Genomic DNA, 20,127 nt, shown 5'->3' on the forward strand with positions numbered 1-20,127 from the left:
GAGCAGCCCCGGCCGCCGCGGTGCCCTCCGCGTGCCCCGCACCGGCTCCCCCGCCCCCGTTCCTCCCGCAGCAGGTCGGAGGCTTGGCTTTGCGCTCGGGCTGCGGGGCCAGGGCTTACCTGGACGTGGCCTCCTCCCGCCCCTTGCCGCGCGGCCCCCCCACGGCCTGGTCCTTGCCGCTGGGGTGATAGGCCGTTAGGACCACTCCCTGGGAACTGGACAGCCAGCTCATGGCGACAGAAGGGGCATAACTTCTGCGAGCCCGCAGGGGAGAAGGGAATGAAGCTGCCCCGGCGCTCGGCTCCCCGGCAGCGGCCGGCTCCTCCTCCCCCGGCCGCGGAGGCGCGGGGGGCGGGGCCTCGTGGCGGGGGCGGGGCTGCGACCGGGGAGGCAGAGGAGGGGCGGGGCCTCGCGGCGGGGGCGGGACTGCGGCCGCGGAGGCGCAGGAGGGGCGGGGCCTCGCGACGGGGGCGGGGCCTCCTACGCGGACGGCGGGGCTGCGGCCGCGGAAGCACAGGAGGGGCGGGGCCTCGCGGCGGGGGCGGGGCCTCCTACGCGGACGGCCGGGCTGCGGCCGCGGAAGCACAGGAGGGGCGGGGCCTCGCGGCGGGGGCGGGACTGCGGCCGCGGAGGCGCAGGAGGGGCGGGGCCTCGCAACGGGGGCGGGGCCTCCTACGCGGACGGCCGGGCTGCGGCCGCGGAAGCACAGGAGGGGCGGGGCCTCGAGGCGGGGGCGGGGCTGCGGCCGCGGAGGCTGGGGAGGGGCGGGGCCTCGTGGCGGGGCCTCCTACGCGGACGGCGGAGCCTCCTACGCGGACGGCGGGGCTGCGGCCGCGCGGAGGCAGAGGAGGGGCGGGGCCTCGCTGCGGGGCCGGGACCTCCTACGCGGACCGCGGGGTTGCGGCCGCGGAAGCACAGGAGGGGCGGGGCCTCGCGGGGGGGCGGGGCCTCCTGCGCGGGGGCACAGGAGGGGCGGGGCCTCGCGGCGGGGGCGGGGCCTCAGTGGGGAGGGCGGGGCTCAGCATTGTTCCAACCCCGGGGCACAGCCGGGAGGCTGTACCGCGGGAGGGCGGGAGGGGGGGTGGATTACCCCCAGCCCTGAACGATTCTGATTAAACTGCCAGGTTGTGGACTCTCCTCATGGATGCAAGGACAAGTACCAGCCGTCTGAGTCAGAAAACAATGAGTTACTACAGAGCTGTTTTTTTTTTTCCCCTTTCCAGTTCCTGTTTCCATCTGATAATTTCTGCTACTTCATGTAACATGAGTAAGGGCATTTCTTAACCCCTGCAGGCTCAGCGTTAAAATTAACCAAAGCAAGAACCAGTGAACGTGGAGCAAAAGCGTGTAATACGGGTAACAAGAAAGGCTTTACCTCTGTTTGCCTTAAAATGTCTCCATAAAATGATTGTGCATCCTACAATGTCATCTTCTTTCACATAAAAGCCAATGCCAAATTTAACCTCTTGCTTTTGTCACAACACCCTTCAGTACTAGAAGCATCTACCACTACTCTGTTACTGCTGGGAACACAAGAGGTGTTGAGCACCTACTATATGCCAGGCCCTCTGTGACAAGTGTTTCACATGTATTATCCCTTCAATTCATTTCAAATACTTTCTCTCTTACACATACACACACACACACACACACACACTACAAGATAGGCATCACTATCACCTAAGTAAAGCTGAGAAATCAGGTTTAATTGTCTTGGCTAAGAAAACACATTTGTTCTATGCCAGAAGCTGCATTTGAACAGAATTCTAGACTAAAATCCCTTCTTTTTAACCAGCATGCTGTTCTTTATCTTATAGATTAGGAAACAAGCTCAAATAGAAGAGATCTTTCTGTTCTTTCTCCCCCATCAAGAGATTTTTACTCTCTTCTATATACCTAAGGAGTCTGAACTGAAGTGAGTTTTTGTTGCTGCGGTTGACCTCAATGATCGCAAAATTCCTCATAAGCAAGTTCTCACCTTCATCATTCCATAAACATTCTGTTTACACTTTATTAGTTATTTAAAATAATCACGAGAAATAAGTACTTTATCTGTCCTTACATACTCTTAAAATATTTTTAAAATTTTTTAAAGTTTTCTCTTCCCTGTCTACAGCGAACTGTCACTTACAGAAGTCTTCCTAGGGTGCCTGGGGGGCTCAGCAGGTTAAGCATCTGCCTTTCGCTCAGGTCATGATCCCGGGGCCCTGGGATCCATCAAGCCTGTCATCTCCTTCTTGCACTGGGCTCCCTGCTCAGCAGGGAGCCTGCTTCTCCCTCTCCCTTTACCCCTCCCCCCTGCTCTTGCGCATGCACTTTCTCTCAAAATCTTTTTTAAAAGTCTTTCTTAAAAAAAAAAGATATCTTATCTGCCTCCATCTCCCTCCACAATTGTTCATCCTTTGCATGTCCACCTCCATTGGCTCTACCTGCTACCTTCTATCTGTTTGCCTGAGTCCCTTTGGGCCCCGTATAGTTAGGTCTTAGTTCCAATATTACAACAGCCCTCTTAGCTCCTTCTTTGCCTTCTCTTTTTAATTATTTTGCATATTACAGTTGACGCTTGAACAACACAGGTTTGAACTGCAAAGGTCTACTTACAAGTGGATTCTTTTCAATAAATAAGTATGGTAAATGCATTTTCTCTTATGATCTTTTTTAGTCTTTTCTATTGAAGTATAGTTGGCTCTTCTTTATTTTTTTTTCTAGTTTTTTGTTTGTTTTTTTGTTTTTGTTTTTTAGAGAGAGAGAGAGAGCAACCAAGAGTGTAGGAAGGTGAGGCATAGAAGAAGGAGAGAGATCATCTTAATCAGACTCCATGCTCAGCACAGAGCCCAAGAGGGACTTGCTCTCACCACCCTGAGATCATGATCTAAGCTGAAACCAAGAGTAGGTCGCTTAACTGACAGCCACCCAGGTGCCCCTTCCTTATGATTTTTCTTAATTTTATTTTTCCTGGCTTACTTTATTATAAGAATATAGTATATAATACATAGAACATAAAATATGTGTGAATCAACTATGTTATTGATAAGGCTTCCAGTCAACAGTAGGCTGTAGTAGTTAAGTTTTAGACAAGTTAAAATTATAAATGAATTTCTGACTGCATAGGGGAGAGTGCTGGATCAGTGCCCCTAACCACCCCACCTCCGCCGCCCCTAGCTGTTCAAGGCTCAACTGTTTTATCAAATCCAAGCACAGCCCTAATGGTATGTCTCCTTACTTAAAAACTTCCACTGGCTCCCCATGGCTAATGGAACCAGTTCCAAACTTTTTGAGAGGACCACTGAACATTCTTGCTACCTTATCCACACACCCACGCCTTCCCATCTCATCTGCCAGACACCATTCCCTCTGGTCCCACTGTCATTCCTTTCTCTTCCTTCCACATCTAACTGCTCCACACAATGGGCCTTGAATGAATGTTGACTGAATTAAAACAAAAAAAAAACAAACAAAAAAAAAACCTGAATGAGCTTCATATGTCCTTAAAAAGGTTACTGGACACTTGGGTGGCTTAGTTGGTTGAGCATTTGGTTATTGATTTCAGCTCACATCGTGGTCTCAGGGTTGTGGGATGCAGCCCTGCATCAGACTCCACTCAGCAGGGAATCTGCTTGGTATTCTTTCTCTCTCTCTCTCTCTCTCTATTTCTCTCAAATAATTTTTTTAAAAAAAGAAATCACTAAATTTTTAGCCAATTTTGGTAATATTGGGACACCTGGGTGGCTCAGTCTGATAAGCCTCCAACTCTTGATCTCAGCTCAGGTCTTGATCTCAGAGTCATGAGTTCAAGCCAGCTGAGTATGGAACCTACTTTAAAAAAGTAACATTAAACAGTTGATTGGTAATGGTAATAATGGTAATTTTAAACAGTATTTCATACCTGTGATGAAATATGCAAGAGCTCAGGCAAAATGAAAACTACAGGAAGAGAGGTGAAAGGCAAGTCAATTGGAATATGTGAGTTTTGTCTATTTAATGCCCTTATGTATATAAAACAAAGCATAAAATGTATAATGATGACTCATACCCTCCAGAGTCACCCTTACTTTTTTTATGTGTCTGCTCTGAAATGCAAAGACATGGGAATCACTACCTTCTAACATCATTGGCGGTAGGCCGTACATTCTATCTTTCGGATATGCTTTTCTTCACTGTTTTCCTTGCCATTCCACTCCATTCCAGCCCATAATTCCCTAGGCCTCCTTTTATATTTTTTCTTTATTTTTCTATTTTTCCTTCTTCCTTTACTATGTCCTCAAGCTGCCAGTGTCACACATACCCACCAACAGCCACAGGCACTGCCTTCTCTCATGAAACAAATCATGATAGAAACTTTGCCCGGTTTTGACCAAAATGATGATTACGTTGTATCTTTCCCTAATTATAATCTCTTCACTTGTTTAATTACAAATAAATCACGATATATATGCTTTAAAATATAACCATAAGTTCAGAATAATATTTGGGTTCACAATAACCATGGCTTTTTAAACTTTTCGTGAGGCAGGAAACATGGCACAAGTTGATTTACCTAGCTTAGTACATAAAACTTGAATCCTATTAATTTAACTCCCAGGGACATGGAAATCCTCTTGCTTTTTCATCCCACTAAGCCCTGTTGTTACTGGTCTGAGGATATTGCTTGTCACAGGCAGCAAGTGGTAGGACTCTGCACATGCACCGTGCCCTGGTGCATGCTGCCTCAAATATAGTCTCAAGTAGATAAAAGATGATTTTCAGAACTTTCTTATGACCATCACAAAAGCAAATATCACTACCAATATGCTCCCCTGAAATGCTGTTCTTATTTCACACTCTAAATCCTACCAAGGGATCCCTGGGTGGCGCAGTGGTTTGGCGCCTGCCTTTGGCCCAGGGCACGATCCTGGAGACCCGGGATCGAATCCCACGTCAGGCTCCCGGTGCATGGAGCCTGCTTCTCCCTCTGCCTGTGTCTCTGCCTCTCTCTCTCTCACTGTGTGCCTATCATAAATAAATAAAAATTAAAAATAAAATAAAATAAATCCTACCAAGATTTAACTAGAGTCCTCCCTTATGCCCCATCACCTTTCTTGCTAGGAGCATATTTTATGAAAAAAATATTATTTTAACTCTCTTCCGCAATCACTTTAAACAAATACTGAGAACCTAATGTCCTTGAAGATGTTAATATTCCAGGCTATTGATTGCATGCCAAACACTTTCCTGTTATGAAACATCTTACCAAGTAATTAATAACATTAAGATAGTTTAAACATTCATTTCATTCATTCTCTTTAAATGGGACCTACTAGATGACATAGAGAGGAAAAAGGAAACTGTAACTTTTGTACCCAAATAGGTTGTTAAAAATAGAATGGAGACAGTACTGCAGCCTTGGACAATTTGACAATCATGTTAAAAAATAATGAAAAAAAAATAATACATCCAGTGCTTGCATTATCAAAGAGTTTTACTAACTCGTTTTCACATTTTAATTTAGGAGCCTTTTGAGGAGTATGGAATTAAATTTGAAATAGAATCAACATATTCATCAAATTTTTCTCAATCCGTTTCTATTGCTTTAAATGGAATTAGCTAAGGAGGATGTGTACACTCAACCCCTGTAGAATTATTGAAAGCCTTGTGAACAGACACAAGGCCATGTGAAAACTGACCTTTCATTGGCAAGGTAAGACTCAATTTACAATAATATACTAAGAAGTTGAATAAATTAATCAACTGTGAAGTTAAAGTTTTACATAAGTGATAAAAACTAGGTTTACACAGTAGCACTGATTAAGAGAGTGTTCCAGTCACCCCTGCCTGAAGTTTTATCAAGCCTTCATACGAATAGTTCTTGCGAGCTTGCAAGCAAGCCAATTCTGTACTGGGGAGTCGTTACTGAAAATTATTGCATGTACAGAATCTAAACCTACCTCCTTGGAAATTGCATTCATTTTTACTAATTCTGCCTCTGGAGCATTAAGGGGAAAAAAGCCTTATGCCTCTTTCCAGGCAGCTCTAAAACTTTCTGTATTCTCCAAGTTCTTTCTTTCTTTCTTTTTTTTTTTTTTTAGATTTTATTTATTCATTCATGAGAGACACAGAGAGAGAGACAGACAGACAGAGACACAGGCAGAGGGAGAAGCAGGCTCACTGCTGGGAGCCTGATGCAGGACTCGATCCTGGGACCTCAGGATCACGCCCTGGGCCGAAGGCAGGTGCCAAACCAGTGAGCCACCCAGGGATTCCCTCCAAGTTCTTTCCTTAACTGTTTCTCCGAGGAGAGAATACTAGCCATGCCTGGGAGAACCTATAACTGCTGCTGCCAGAGGCTGGTGTAGGCTTCTTGGGAAATATCTAGAAAAGGCCTTGCTCACAGTTAAAGAGTTTATCACTAGTAAGTAAGAATAGCGAATGTTTGAGTGCTTATTCTTTGCTAGACAAGGTGTACACAGTCTCATTTTATCATCTCGAAAACTGAGAGATTGAAATCACGCTCACTTCAGAGATAAGCAAGGTGAGGTCATGAGGCCAGGAGGCCCCGGAACCGGGACACGTAGGTCTGGGTTGCTGTGACCATGGGGCCTGGGCTCTTAGACGCTGGAAAGGCTGCGGCGGCCCTGGAACTGACTCTGTTTTGCTTATGAAAACACGCACATGAATAATTAAGGAGGCCAGAGAAGCCACAGTGAAACTAAACTTGCTTAACCAGACGAAGCAGTGAGTAGAAGCAGGGCTGCGACATTCACACGCTGCAGGCGCACACAATAGTTTCTTTCCGGGCACTCAAACCTCTTTCTTACGTCAAGTTACTGGGGAAACGTGACTCAGTACTTGCACTACTGTAGGCCATCATCATCACTCTGCCGTCTTACCTGAAGTTATTTATTACTGATAGAAATTAAAGAAGAGTACCCTGGTCATTAGGATTATAAACATCTTTTTTTTTTCATTATTAGGCAAAAACAGATTTTTGTTTATAGACCTGAGGTTTACAGAATCTGTTAGATACAAGGTTGTGGAGAGGGACTTGCAAGAACAGTACTCAGAGTTTAACTTCACTGAGCTTCAAGATAAATCCACCTCGTATCAAAACTAGCCTGACCTGGAAATTAGCCAAGGAAAGAAAAATACAATGACTCTAACTTTTCCTTTGGTTTTCTCGTCAACGCTGAATATAGTAAGACCCACACGGCATACACCTCTAACTGGAAGTATGAAGTTGAGAAGATTGAAGTGCATTCTCTGGAGGGAGGTGTGTTCTGGAAACGGATTTTTTTTTTATTAAGAATAAAGGCTCGTGTGAAACATCTGGAATTGTATCCATACCCAGACTTGCCATAATACGAAAGCCTTCCTGAAGTAGATAATGAAGAACAATTATTTTCTCATAAAGTAAAAGAAGCCAGTGCGACTGGGGAAGACTTGATAAAGCTGAGTATCTAAGGAAAGGGCTCAGTTGATTTGTGGAGAAAAATGAGGAAATGTTTTCTCTTTGGAGAAAAATGAGGAAACAGAAGCTGTAGTTCCACTGAAAAAAAAAATGGCAGTTATCCAACTCCAGAATGAGGGTGGTTCTTCCAATGTTTTAGAGGAGTTCCTGGAGTAGTTACATTATTCTTCTTGACCAAAATACTTGATACGACTGCACAGGGATATGCCATCAAAGAAGAATTTCTATTTTGTGAGCCCTTTGGGAAATTGCTAAGGCTAGAAATGACTTTCAGAATGATGAAGCATAATTTTACTGAGAGGAAAAAAGAGCCAAAACCCTGACACCCTAAAATGTTCAGCAACACCCCTGGGTTTTGCTTCTCTGGTGAAGAAATTGGATTCAAATGTCATGATAGAAATGAGATTTACGTTCTTTCTGCAAGTGCACACCTGATGGAAAAAGCAACTACTCTAGAAGCATGCAAGTTATCATGGTAGGGGTCTGGGCCTTAAGCACTATCTTTTTAGAAAGGAATGTGAAGCAATAATAGAAAAATATCAGTATGCCTTTGACTACACAGAGCTTCCCTAGTTTTCCAGAGAATGTTGACATATGTCTAACCCTATTTTCTGGAGAAGTTTTAGTTTTTAAGAGAAAAGAATAACCCTCAAAATAATTCCAAAGAGGCATTTAATCAGGGAGTTTGGCTCATTTAGTGATAATTACAGCTGGTCAGTTGAATGAGTAAATCTTTTCATTTTTAAAGATGCAGAATAAGCAGTTGTTTTAGACGAACAGCCATCATGCTGGCAGAGGTCAGAAATTGAAATACTAAGTTTTGAATGCCATAAATGAATGCTGATATAGAGAGGATCTACTACTTCTCAATTTTGCTGCATGCAAAATTCTCAGAACCCTTTCTCAAGTTTACTTCTACCCAGATGAATGGGAAAGGAACAGTCCTTGACTTCCTGACAAGACTTCAACTCAGGGCCTTAGAAGATTCTAGATAGGCCTGCCTTAACATACTCCGGTATCTAGCAAATTATATGAATTCTAACTTTCTCTGCTACTAGGACTACATACCTCCGGGGATCAGCATTTTCAGGAATCTCAAAATGAAATAAAAATAAAGTATACACATTAAGAAACTATGCATATTTCTTTGTGGGAAAACAGACTTGTTAAAATTATGTTGGGAAGAACTTACTCTGTTTCTTGTTTTAACATTTGGGGTTTTGTTTCTTGGAAATAATCATTAATATTTTTTTTCAAATAAGTGAGTCACAGGTCCTGTTTTTTTAAAAAATTATATCATATTCCCTCAATTCTAAGACGCAGACTTCAACATTTTGGAAATCAATCTATTTGACATGGTGGTAACACTTTTATTTCCCAAGACTTCTATTAACCTTGTTTTATAATCTAGTATCATGAAAATACTCAGTCTCTGTAAAAAAAATAAAATAAAATAAAATAAAATAAAATAAAATAAAGTACAAAATACTTACTTCATTGGATTTGCTTCATTGGTTGGGTACAATTTACTTATTTCATTGGAAATTTCTCTGGGAAAGAATAAATTTCTAGTGAAAGAAGTAAATTTACTCCAAAAATTTGAGTATAATTGTTTATACTGATTTTATTGAGCTAGAGTCTGTAAGTTTCAACAGATTCTCAATATGTGTCCAGAAAAAAACAAAGAACCATTTTCACCCCAATGCCCCAGACCTCACTCTGAGAAAGATCTCCCAATAGGAGATCCTAACTCCAAAGTGCAGGTGCTCCTGAAATATTTTCTGAGAGTTTCCAGGAGTTTGTTTGTCTTCATTCTATTTAAAAATTTGGCTAGCCGGTTTGTTACAAAAGAACATAGTTATAGACCTGAGAACTGTGGCCTCCCGAAATTTTAAAACTCAAGATTATAGGGTTGATGTTGTCTAAAGGTTATCTATATCTCATCCAAATGACTTCTTTTGTAGAAGCAGCTGCTCTAAGGAAAGAAAAGTTACACAAAAGGTGGCCAGGCGGACGGTAATAGAGCCACGACTCAAAGATTTGAGGAAAACACTGTATCCTGGCACGAGGATACTTCCTAACAGTTCAAATTGCTCAAGTTCAGAGACAGCCTCAACACACAGTCACTGGCTCAAAGTGTCTATTGTAAGAACTGGTGTCTAGCTCTTATGAATCACTCCTAAATAATGTCTTCAAAATATCTATCCTCCCCACTCACCCCCCCCACAAAAACCATAAGATTCTCTATAATTCAATTTTAGTGGAAAAAACAATTGAATTTCACTAGAGTAGAAAATATATTATTTTCTATTAACCTATTTTCCCACCAACTATAGTTTGTTTTTTTTCTTTAAAGATATGTAAGATACCTGTTTTCCTTTCCCAATAATAAAATTATATGTTTACTCTCAGATGTCACATTCATACAGGTAAGGATAAGTAATAGTGAGCATAATAAAAGTTCTTCCCATCATCATTCTTCCACATGAAATACAAACAGTGCAGACTAGAAATATTCCTAAGGATAAGCTTTTATCACAAATCGGCATGAGAGAGAAGAAGAGCAGGAAGAGAAGTTCCTCGGTGTGACAAGAGTCGATCATTCAGAGTTTCCACACACAAGGTCTATCACATTGCCGCTTCATCTTAAACAAAATTAGTTTTTAAAAATGTTTCCAGAAGGTGACTATGACTTTCTGAGCTTTTGAGTTTAAATCACACTCTGATGTTCTGGAAATTTATATCACCATAAATTATCAAGGATTTGAGTCAAGGCAGTGGATCCACATTTCTGGTCCTGAAAACGAGACATATATCAGAATATTCCTTACTGTGTGCCTGCCCCTGTGACACACAATGCTGGTCTCACCTGCAAAGATCATCAAAATAGAGCCATGGCGCACAAATGGATAAAGCCTGTAGAGAAAACTAAGTGAAACGGGCAGAGCCCTCTAGGGTTTGGTTCCTTCGAAGAGACTTCTGAAGTCCCAAACGGAGAAAGACCTCCCCAGGGGAGATACTGTGGGCTGTGGGCTGCGTGCACAGGCATGCCCCTGGCAGGGGACGGAAAGGGAAGCCTGGACACTCGCCATCAAACATAACAAAAATACTTGCAAAGATTTCAGTCCAGAGTGAACACCCGACCACCTTGAGGCGGTCTTTGGGCATGAGAGGGGCCCCCTGGAGATTCCTCAAATGTCCAAAGGGCACCAGCCGGGCACCAGCCGGGCACCAGCCGGACACTAGCCAGGCACCAGGAAGGGAGGGCATCCTGGGTTCTCCAAGGACACGGGAGGGTCCGCCTGGGAAGAGCAGGTTCCCCAGCAAGCCACGGATTCAGCACTGAAGCCACCCGCCGGGCTAGGCCACAGGGCACCAGGCTCGCCTCGCACACACCCATGCAGCTGAGCCTGCCCAACCCCAGCAGGTGCCTTCCAGGCAGGACAGACACATGTGTGCGTATCCTAACAGGAAGCGTTGTATGATAAATGCAAAAGTGAGCACCTGCACACACCCACACATGCACGCACACACGCACAAATGTGAAGGGAACAGGCACTAAAAGGAGGTACAGAACTCCAAGATCCTTTAGGATTTCAGGGAAGACGCTGGGATGAAGGCACATGGGTGACTCTCCCCCAAGCTTTCTCCAATAAACACTTCCTGCTGTGCAGGTGGGGCCGTTTGGGGGCAGCACACCTTGCCCGACACAGCCCAGCAGGTGTTGAAGAGTGTGGGAAGAGCAGGACTTCGCCAGGCCGGGTGGGGGGGGGGTGCTGGCACTGGGCCACGGTGTGGGGGGACACGAAGGGTGGGGGGGATGGGCTGGGAGGAACAGCACAAAGAACCAGCAGTGCCTGCCGGGTGTTGAAGGATGGCCAGGGCCTTGCACGTATGTTCCCCACACAGCAAGGGATGCTCAGATGCTGAGCAGGATGTTAACACGACTGGCCCCACGGGGAAGGACACTGCAGCGGCTGGGAATAGAGGGAAGGGGGGAAAGCTGGAGAGGGCCGCTCGGGCCCAGGCCCCCCCAGGGCAGCCACCGGCATGGTGCACATCCACATCGCGGCCACATCGCGGCCGCATCGCATCCGCATCGTGGCCACATCGCATCCACATCACATCCATATCACATCCACATCACGGCCACATCGCGGCCACATCGCATCCACATCACGACCACATCACAGCCACATCACGGCCACATCACGGCCGCATGGCAGCCGCATGGTATCACATCGCATCCACGTCGCATCCACATCGCATCCACATCGCATCCACATCCCGGCCATGCAGCCCGCCGCGGGGGCGATGCACACAGGCCCACACTACAGAACCTGTAAGAACTGGTAGGTGCGGGCAGGTGGGGTCCACAGCTACCCCGTGTCTAGCCCGCATGGTTGAAGGGGCCAACAAATGGGTACAAACGACGAGGAGCACGGGAGTCACGGGGTTACCGGAGAGCCTGGCTGGTGGCCTGTGCTCCCGCAGGGCGGCTTCTCCCTCTCCCCCTCTCCCTTCCTTCCCTCTGGATCCCCCTCCTCCCCCCTCTCCCTCCTCCCCCCATCCTGCCCCCTTCTCCCGTGTACTCACTCACCTGCACGCTCTCATCCATAGGTTCATGCGTTCATTCATTGTAAATTAATTAATTGAAATAAAATAAAACAACTCAAGGACAGGCTTGGCTGTGTTCTCACAATGGGAAAATCTTGGGCCAGATTTGGCCACAAAGCGCCTGGAGACGGCCTGCTGGTTAAGAAAAAAATGACAGAGAGGATCCCTGGGTGGCTCAGCGGTTTGGCACCTGCCTTTGGTCCAGGGCGATCCTAGAGACCCAGGATCGAGTCCCGCGGCGAGCTCCCAGCATGGAGCCTGGGGTCTCCCTCCTCCTGTGTCTCTGCCTCTCTCTCTCTATATATATATCATGAATAAATAAATAAATACATCTTTAAAAAATTATTTTAAAAAAAAGGAAAAATGAGGGAAACTCTCCTCCCATACTTAAAGTGTGGGGCCCCGGGCAGCCCTCCCCCGAGTACTAGCACCCCGTGACTGCCTTCCTCTGCTTGCCTCCTTGATGAGTGCGGCGCTCCCCCATTTCTCAGGGATGCTCAACTCCCGCCCGAAGTCCACCCTGGGATCCCTGAAGCTTCAAAACTGTTTCAGACAGTAAATAGTTTTAATCTGGATAAAGGACTGAAAAGGAAAGGAAAGGAACGATGCCAAAGGTGAATTTATCGAGCACCTATCAAGTTCAGACACTGGCTAAACTCTTTAAATTTGCTTCTCTCTCTCAATCACACATCTTCCATTCAGGGACCCTCAGCTCTTCAGATGCGGGGTGCACTGTCTGCCGCCACCAGCCAGCGCCCCGGGGCTGGAAGCAGCCCAGGCTCCATCAGAAACCCAACTGCAATTTCAAACAACAGGCACCCACTCATCTCCTCTACACTTAAATTTGATATTTTATTCCTGAGATGAGACTGCTTGCTCGTTATCTGATCCATTTTCAACCTAATTACAAATGTGATTGCCAAACAGGAAAAAGAAATGTCGAGGCGAAGAAAAGAAAATTCCATAATTGAAAATTTTCAGGCAAAACTGAGAAAATATAAATGCGATTTCCACCACTCCCCTGCGATTCTCCCCTGGATTCAGCCTGCAGGTCTTGCATCCACTGCCTGTTGGTCCATCACAGGACAGAAATGATAACTTGCTTTTGGTTTTGCACCAAGCCCTGAGGTTTAGGATTGATCTTTAGTTTCAGTGCATAATTTCGTTCTAGACAAACAAAAGAATAGCATGAATTGATTTATGGATTACAGTAGTTTTGAACATTTGGTTTCTACCGTCTTGAACCAATTTTCTGTGAACAATGAGATGAGGAAAACATCTGCTCTCAAAAATGCGAGGCCAGGTGATATAACATCCTTTTCCCTCTTCCTTTTCCTCTTCTTTAAATAGAAGCCCATCCTTGTTTACAGGATGAGGGCAAGAGGTAAATTCCTTTCCAAAAAGGATGTAGTATGTGACATTATTATTAAGGTATTGTGTAAGACTGTTACACACGCTGCCTGCGGAAATTTATCAACCAAAAAGTAGCTAAACTCTCACCTACGTCAGTAGTCACCTGTGAGAAGCCTAATAGAGCTAGAAGAATAGTGGGAAGGTCTTTCTCTTTACTCACTCATGCTGCGAAGCCTCTGTTTCTAAACCTGTAAAATGGAAATTGCATATTCTTAACTGATAGAACTGTTCTAAGATACAACTAGGCTGATGGAAAAGGTAGAGAGAAAAAAAGGAAAGGCGTTCGGCTAAATTTCTTCTTTGAAGGTTTTGAAGGTCTTTAGTGCAAAACCTTAATAGGAATGCTTTATTCCAAAAAAAAAAAAAAAAGGAATGCTTTATTCCCATCATACAAATGAGAACACTGCAACCTACAGAATAATGTCAGAGCAAGCTCTTTGCTCAGATTTAAACAACAACAGAAAAAACACAGAGCCAGGATTCACAATAAAATCCCTCTGATATAAAAAGCCATGCTTTCCCCATTATCCTATCCTTGTAGAAAGCAGCATATGCAGTACGAAGGTGAGATGCATATATATATAAAATAGTTTATCATATCTAAGAAACCTATCCCTTTTTATACTCACCATTCATTAATTTGCAAACTGTTGGTTAAAAAGTGCTACTGATAATATTATAAACACGAGCAGGGGAACCCTGGGTGGCGCAGCGGTTTAGTGCCTGCCTTTGGCCCAGGGCGTGATCCTGGAGACCCGGGACTGAGTCCCACGTCGGGCTCCCGGTGCATGGAGCCTGCTTCTCCCTCTGCCTGTGTCTCTGCCTCTGTGTGTGTGTGTGTGTGTGTGTGTGTGTGACTATCATAACTAAATTTAAAAAAATAAAAAAAACACAAGCAATTGTAAGCTGCATCCCAATTTCAGAGATGTTTAAATGTCTGAGATAAATACACATCTTAGAATCGACGAAATACAGAAATAGAATAATCAAGTAGAACCAATTTTTTAAATTTCACCAAAAGGTCACAAACCTGGTTCTTTAAAGATCTGCCAAGTACTTCAAAGTTTTAATAAACGATTCCGAGATAGTCATTTGAATAAATGAATAGTCATTCATTTATACATGTATTTAACTACCCTGTGCTTAGCACCGTCTCAACCCTCAAAGACCCATTACCAACAAATAACAATCAAGCTGCCAAATGTGATCAGAAAATAGCCATGTCGCCTACAACAGCCGCCAAGTACGCGTTCAGGGTATGGGAGCGGAAGATGGCAAAGGTAGACGGGAACACGGAGCACGGGCCTAGTCAGCTTGTCTGGGGATGACACGCGTCCTCCGTCTCTTAGGACACGAGGGCTAAGCTGCTTGCAAGTGGCTACCTTCTCATGTCTGAAAACAGCTGGCTTCGGGGGCAAAGTTCCCATCTGTGATAAGACAGCCCCTCTCTGGATTTATTTGGTTATCTCTTTGTCCTTCTTCATCTTTAGAAAGGCTTGTGGCCTTCCAGAATAATACAGAAGTCCTTGCAGTGGGGACCAGTGTCATGGGAACCGGCCCAGGCCTGGATTCTTGCAGACTTCACATGTCCCCACCTATACCCATCACATTCCCTGGCTTGGGTTTTGGCTCCTGGGAAGTCTCTGGGCCCACCCTTTGGTTGACCGCCCCTCCCCCCCTTTTTAAAGATTTTATTTGTTTATTCATGAGAGACCCAGAGAGAGAGAGAGAGAGAGAGAGAGAGAGCCAGAGACCCAGGTAGAGGGAGAAGCAGGCTCCCTGTGGGGAGCCTGACGTGGGACTCAATCCCAGGACCCCGAGGTCACGACCTGAGCCCAGGGCAGATGCTCCACCTCTCAGCCCCCCTGGGGGTCCCCCTTAGGCTGACTTGTACTTCAACATTTTTGCTGAGCCAACCTAGTGGATGAGATTCTGGGTTCTCGAGGAGTGAGCCTGAGCCTCCCAGGGAGCCCCCCACGCCACCTGAGGTGCCCTGGGGTCACGCGGAGAGGCCAGGCCTTACTGCCTTTCGGGTTGCTGTTTCACGCCACAGTGAACTTATGGTAGCTCCATAGATTTCCGATATAAACATTCATTTTTCAACACCAAAGCCACTCACCTGTCCCATTAAACTTTAAATTTGTTAATAGAAGAGGAAAGTTCCTAATATCTCTTGAGAGTCTGTGAAATTCTCTCTTCTCCACTTCCCGGATTAACGCGAGGGTCACTAGACTGGCCCTAGATGGTCACTCGCGGCATAAATACCGTCAGGCCACGCGTTTATTGTCCACAGGCATGTGTTCCTTGGCCACTCATCAGCTCATCCTTTCTGCGAATACTTCCGGCGCGCGCCCCTCTGCCCAGCAGGTGCAGGTGATGCTGACGGTAATAGACTGAAGGATGCGGCCAAGGTTAATGGGCCCAAATTCTTTGATCCCCCAATTGGGGGGAAAAATCATTTCTTCAATGCCACTTATAAGGTACCTGGTGCCGTTTCATTTATATGATCTCAAATGCCCTCACCTCTTTGCTTCTGTTTGACAAGTGAGAAAACATAAACATCAGAAAGACAAGGCGATTCACGAGCGAGGGCTCGGGGGCACACCCGTCTCCTGACCCCACATCAGTCATCCCGGGTTTTTCCCGAGGCCCACTGCCGCTGGCGTCCCCCCGGGGGTCTGGGCGCTCCAGGGCCCGGCGGGGGGCAGCTGCGCGCTGTGGCTGGAGTAGCGCTGCGTTGGCACGGGACGGTGGGCGCAGAGTCCCCGCAGTGAGGAGAGCCCGGGCCTCGGCGCTCCCAACACTCCGATGCCTGCAGCGCTCCCTTCATTTTCATTCGATGAAGGAAATGGCCCGGCCAGTACTTGATGCCTCAGGTCCCTGCACACTGTCAGGCTCCGTGGGGGCACTCGTGACAAGTCCCTGGAACCCACGAGGAGGAGGCCCGGCTCCCCACAGAGGCTGCTGCAGGCCTGACTTGCTCGGCAGGTGGCCTGGGCCCCTAACCCCCAGGGCCCTGATTTGAGTGGGCCGGGAGCCAGGAGGCCTCCCCGCAGGCCTGCCCCCTGCCCCCTGCCCCTGTCCCCATCCCCGTCCCTGGTGCATTTGAGGCTGTTCCCGCACACATTTGAGTCAAATGTGGACCCGGAGATATACCCACAGCCGAGCATTTTTTTTTAAAAAAGCAAAAGCCCTGTATTTCTGATGGGGAAGAATGAGGTACTTAGATGTGCCCTGGACACCGGGGCAGAGGCTGCCCCCCCGGAGGCCACATGTGGGGGGACTGCACCCTGCACCCCAAAGCTGCTCCCACAGGGGGGTCTGGCCTCTGGTCTGCATCCAACCCGTCCCGCTCAGGCTCTTTCCCTTCCCGACGGCTCCCCTTTGTACGTGCGTGTGCGCCTGCACACTCCATGCCATCCTGGCTTCCTGGGTGACTCTCCACATTTGGACACGGTCACTCTGTGGTCCTCGCTGCCTGCATACGCCAAGGCCCCACGTGAGGGCCACCGCTTGGCCAAGGACGCAGGCCCCGCGAGTCTGGCTGCCCCACGGATGGGGTGCACGCATCAGGGTGAACCCGCGAGCGGCCCCAGAGCCCTGCACAGCCGGGTCCCCGCCAGGATGGTTTCTCCGGGGGTAAGTGCCCCAAGTCTCCGGTAGGAACAGACGCTTCTGTTGACTCAGCCCCTGGCAATAAGCCCTGTGTCACCCGCAGGCCTGCCCGGCACGCATCATGAAGTAGGAAGGGAAGGAAAGGTCATCGCACCCTGTCCTTCAACCTGCCCTTCCCTTGGGAGACCAGAGCCCTAGCACACCCGAAGGGACTAATCCGTCAGTAGCCTCCCTGGCTCTTTGTCTTACTGAGCTCCAGGAAACGTGGTAAGAAGGCACGGAGAACACAAACCCGTGATTCCCGCAGCATTGCTCATCAACAACCATCATCAGGCCTGATTATAAATCACAAGGATCTAACTGCAGACGCTTTGCTTTATACAGCCCAGACGTCAGAGATGCTACTGCCTCCGCTGCCTGCAAGGATCCCAGGCCCAGAACCAGGCCTGGAATTGGCATCCTCTCCTCGGCCTTACGGGTCGGGGGCAGCGACCATTGGCGGGGACGCAGCACCTCTGGGAGGCTCACCCTGGGCCACCAGCCGGGTGCCTGTCCCACGTACGCCTAAAACATCCCTTTGGGTTTTAGATTTTCTTTTGCTTGACCTTGATCCCCGGTGGTCACGGCGTGATTTTTGATACAAATCATCGCAGGGAGTGTGGAAAACCCAAGTCCACTAGTATTAGGGGTTCATCTTACTGTTTAGAGTTGAATTTTCTCGAAGCGGAGTAGCGCCTACCGTGTGGCTGTGGTTGGATCCTGATGTGTCTGGTAGATGCAGCTGTCACAGCACCTGCCAGTCCCACGAGGGGGACCGCCCACAGTCTCTGGAAAAGGGGAAGCCAACCCTCAGCAGCCGCCTTCTCTGCCCTCTACCTCCAGCCAGCGCGAAGGATTAATCCAGTGGGACCCGTGTTAAGGAGAGCAGTGGCTTCAGGGCACCTGGTGTAGGGAAGGGGTTAGTTAGGGAGCGGAAGCTCTCGGACCCCTCCCACCTCTAGCGATTCTCCATAACATAAATCCTCTAAATAGTCCCATTTGTTATGTCCCCTGGGGTGCCAGGCACCCCCACCCGAAGTGCTCTTCATCCAACACCTTCTTTCTTCTTTCTTCATCCTCGTCTTCCTTCTTTTCTTCTTCTTCTTCCTTCTTTTCTTCTTTTTCTTCTTCCTTGTTCTCTTCTTCTTCTTGCTTCTTTTCTTCTTCTTGCTGCTCTTCTTCTTCTTTCTTCCTTCTTCTTCTTCTTCTTCTTCTTCTTCTTCTTCTTCTTCTTTCTTCTTTCTTCTTCTTCTTTTACAACAGTACATAATATTGTCCCCACTTTATGGATTAAAAAAAAAATATACTAAGACTCAGAGTTTACTAAGGATCCTGTCTTGCCAATACCTTTTTAAAGTCTTTTTTAGGCGCAGCCCAGATGGCTCAGAGATTTAGCGCCACCTTCAACCCAGGGCGTGATCCTGGAGACCCGGGACTGAGTCCCACGTTGGCTCCCTGCATGGATGGAGCCTGCTTCTCCCTCTGCCTGTGTCTCTGCCTCTCTCTCTCTCTGTGTGTGTGTCTCTCATGCATAAATAAATACAAATCTTTAAAAATAAATAATTTTTTTTAGTTAAAAAGTGTACTTGCTTAAAAATCATGCACAAATTCAGAGGGTAAACCACAAAATCACATACAACCAGACTGAAAAGAAAATGAAGTAGTGTTCTTATAACCACTCTATTTTATCAGTTGATGGCTTTACTTTTTACTCAGCTTTTCAAACTGCCAAATCGAGTGAATAGATTCATTGTTTTAAACACAAGGTTGCATAAATCTCAATGATTCCTCTGACAAACTCCTAAAAAGCTACATGGCTGTGCGACTCTGGTTCTGAGATCCAAAGCAGCCTTATGGAAACTAATCTGTATCTGGGGCTCAGTGTTAAAAATGCCGTAGCCAGAGGTGACTCCGCTTCCGAGTGAAATGCTTTTACTCCCATCCACCTGTCATTTCCATCACGCAGTATTTTCACCGGTTATCATAACGAGATGAACTTTTAGCTTTCATTTGGTTGCCACCTGCTGGCTAAAAGACGAAATCTTCCCTCTGCAGCAAAACCAGTGTGGTGACTGAGGACAGGTGGAAGAAGACAAGTCCTCGGTTGTCAGCAAAGCGAGTGCGGGTGACATCAGACCGTCTTCTGAAGGGCTGCTAATCCTCGTGTGTCCACGGTGCACAAGATGCTAGGAAATACCACCAGCCAGCCCCAGCCGTGTGGCTCAGCTCAGTACCAACGCCACTATTTTCAGAGAACAAAGGACTTCAGGTTGCACAACCAAGGAGTGCTAATGAAGGTAAAACCAGGTCTCGCTCAGACATCACCTTTTCTTCACCCACTCACGCTCCTCGCATTGCTCTGCGATGCTCCTCCACGGTGGTCCGGTGGTCCATCCAAGTGATCCCAAGCTAAAGGAAATTCCGATGAGTTGAGGCTTAGAGACGGAGCTACACCTCACGGCTAGAATTGTGAAACCTTCATGCGGTTTCACAGGTTGAGAACAGACAAGCCAGATACACATTTTGTGAATTTGCCAGGGAGACCCAACATGATTAGTCAAAGGTAGAGCGACCATCCTGGGAGAGCCATCGATAAAAGCAATTTCAGGGAGTCAGAAAGGGGGAAAAATTATTTATTTATTTATTTATTTATTTATTTATTTATTTATTTATTTATTAATGATTTCATTTTTAAGTCATCTCTACACCCAAAGTGGGGCTTGATCTCAACCCTGAGATCAAGAGTCTCATGCTCTACCAACTGAGCCAGCCAGGTGCCCCCGAAAATAATTCTAAATTATAATTTCAAATATTCAATCCTTCAGCAAAAAAAAATTGGAAAAAAGGAGGATTGGCTATTTTTCATTCACCTTCTTAAGAAGCACTGACCTGCACATCCATCTCCTCATGACCGCCTGTTCCGGGTACCATGTGACACACACGCAGCCTAGCTCCCAGCTGCGAGGAGCCCACGAACCGACCAGTTGGCCAAACACTGA

At 46.8% G+C, this 20,127-nt stretch overlaps 1 protein-coding gene across 2 annotated transcripts in view; it reads right to left on the minus strand.

The window, feature by feature from the left end:
• The window catches only part of ARHGAP18 (Rho GTPase activating protein 18), a 120,146-nt gene extending 119,810 nt beyond the window's left edge, over positions 1 to 336 (minus strand). Inside the window, exon 1 of one of the 2 annotated variants that reach the window (XM_055310765.1) lies at positions 120 to 336. In XM_055310765.1, coding sequence (XP_055166740.1) covers positions 120 to 232 — 113 coding nt within the window. In that variant the 5' untranslated portion in view covers positions 233 to 336. The remainder of the gene's footprint in view (positions 1 to 119) is intronic. The other variant, XM_055310766.1, reaches the window with a different exon arrangement.
• Positions 337 to 20,127: the final 19,791 nt, after the last annotated feature.

Source organism: Nyctereutes procyonoides, unplaced genomic scaffold (genome assembly GCF_905146905.1).
Source record: "Nyctereutes procyonoides isolate TBG_1078 unplaced genomic scaffold, NYPRO_anot_genome, whole genome shotgun sequence".
Lineage (NCBI taxonomy): Eukaryota > Metazoa > Chordata > Mammalia > Carnivora > Canidae > Nyctereutes > Nyctereutes procyonoides.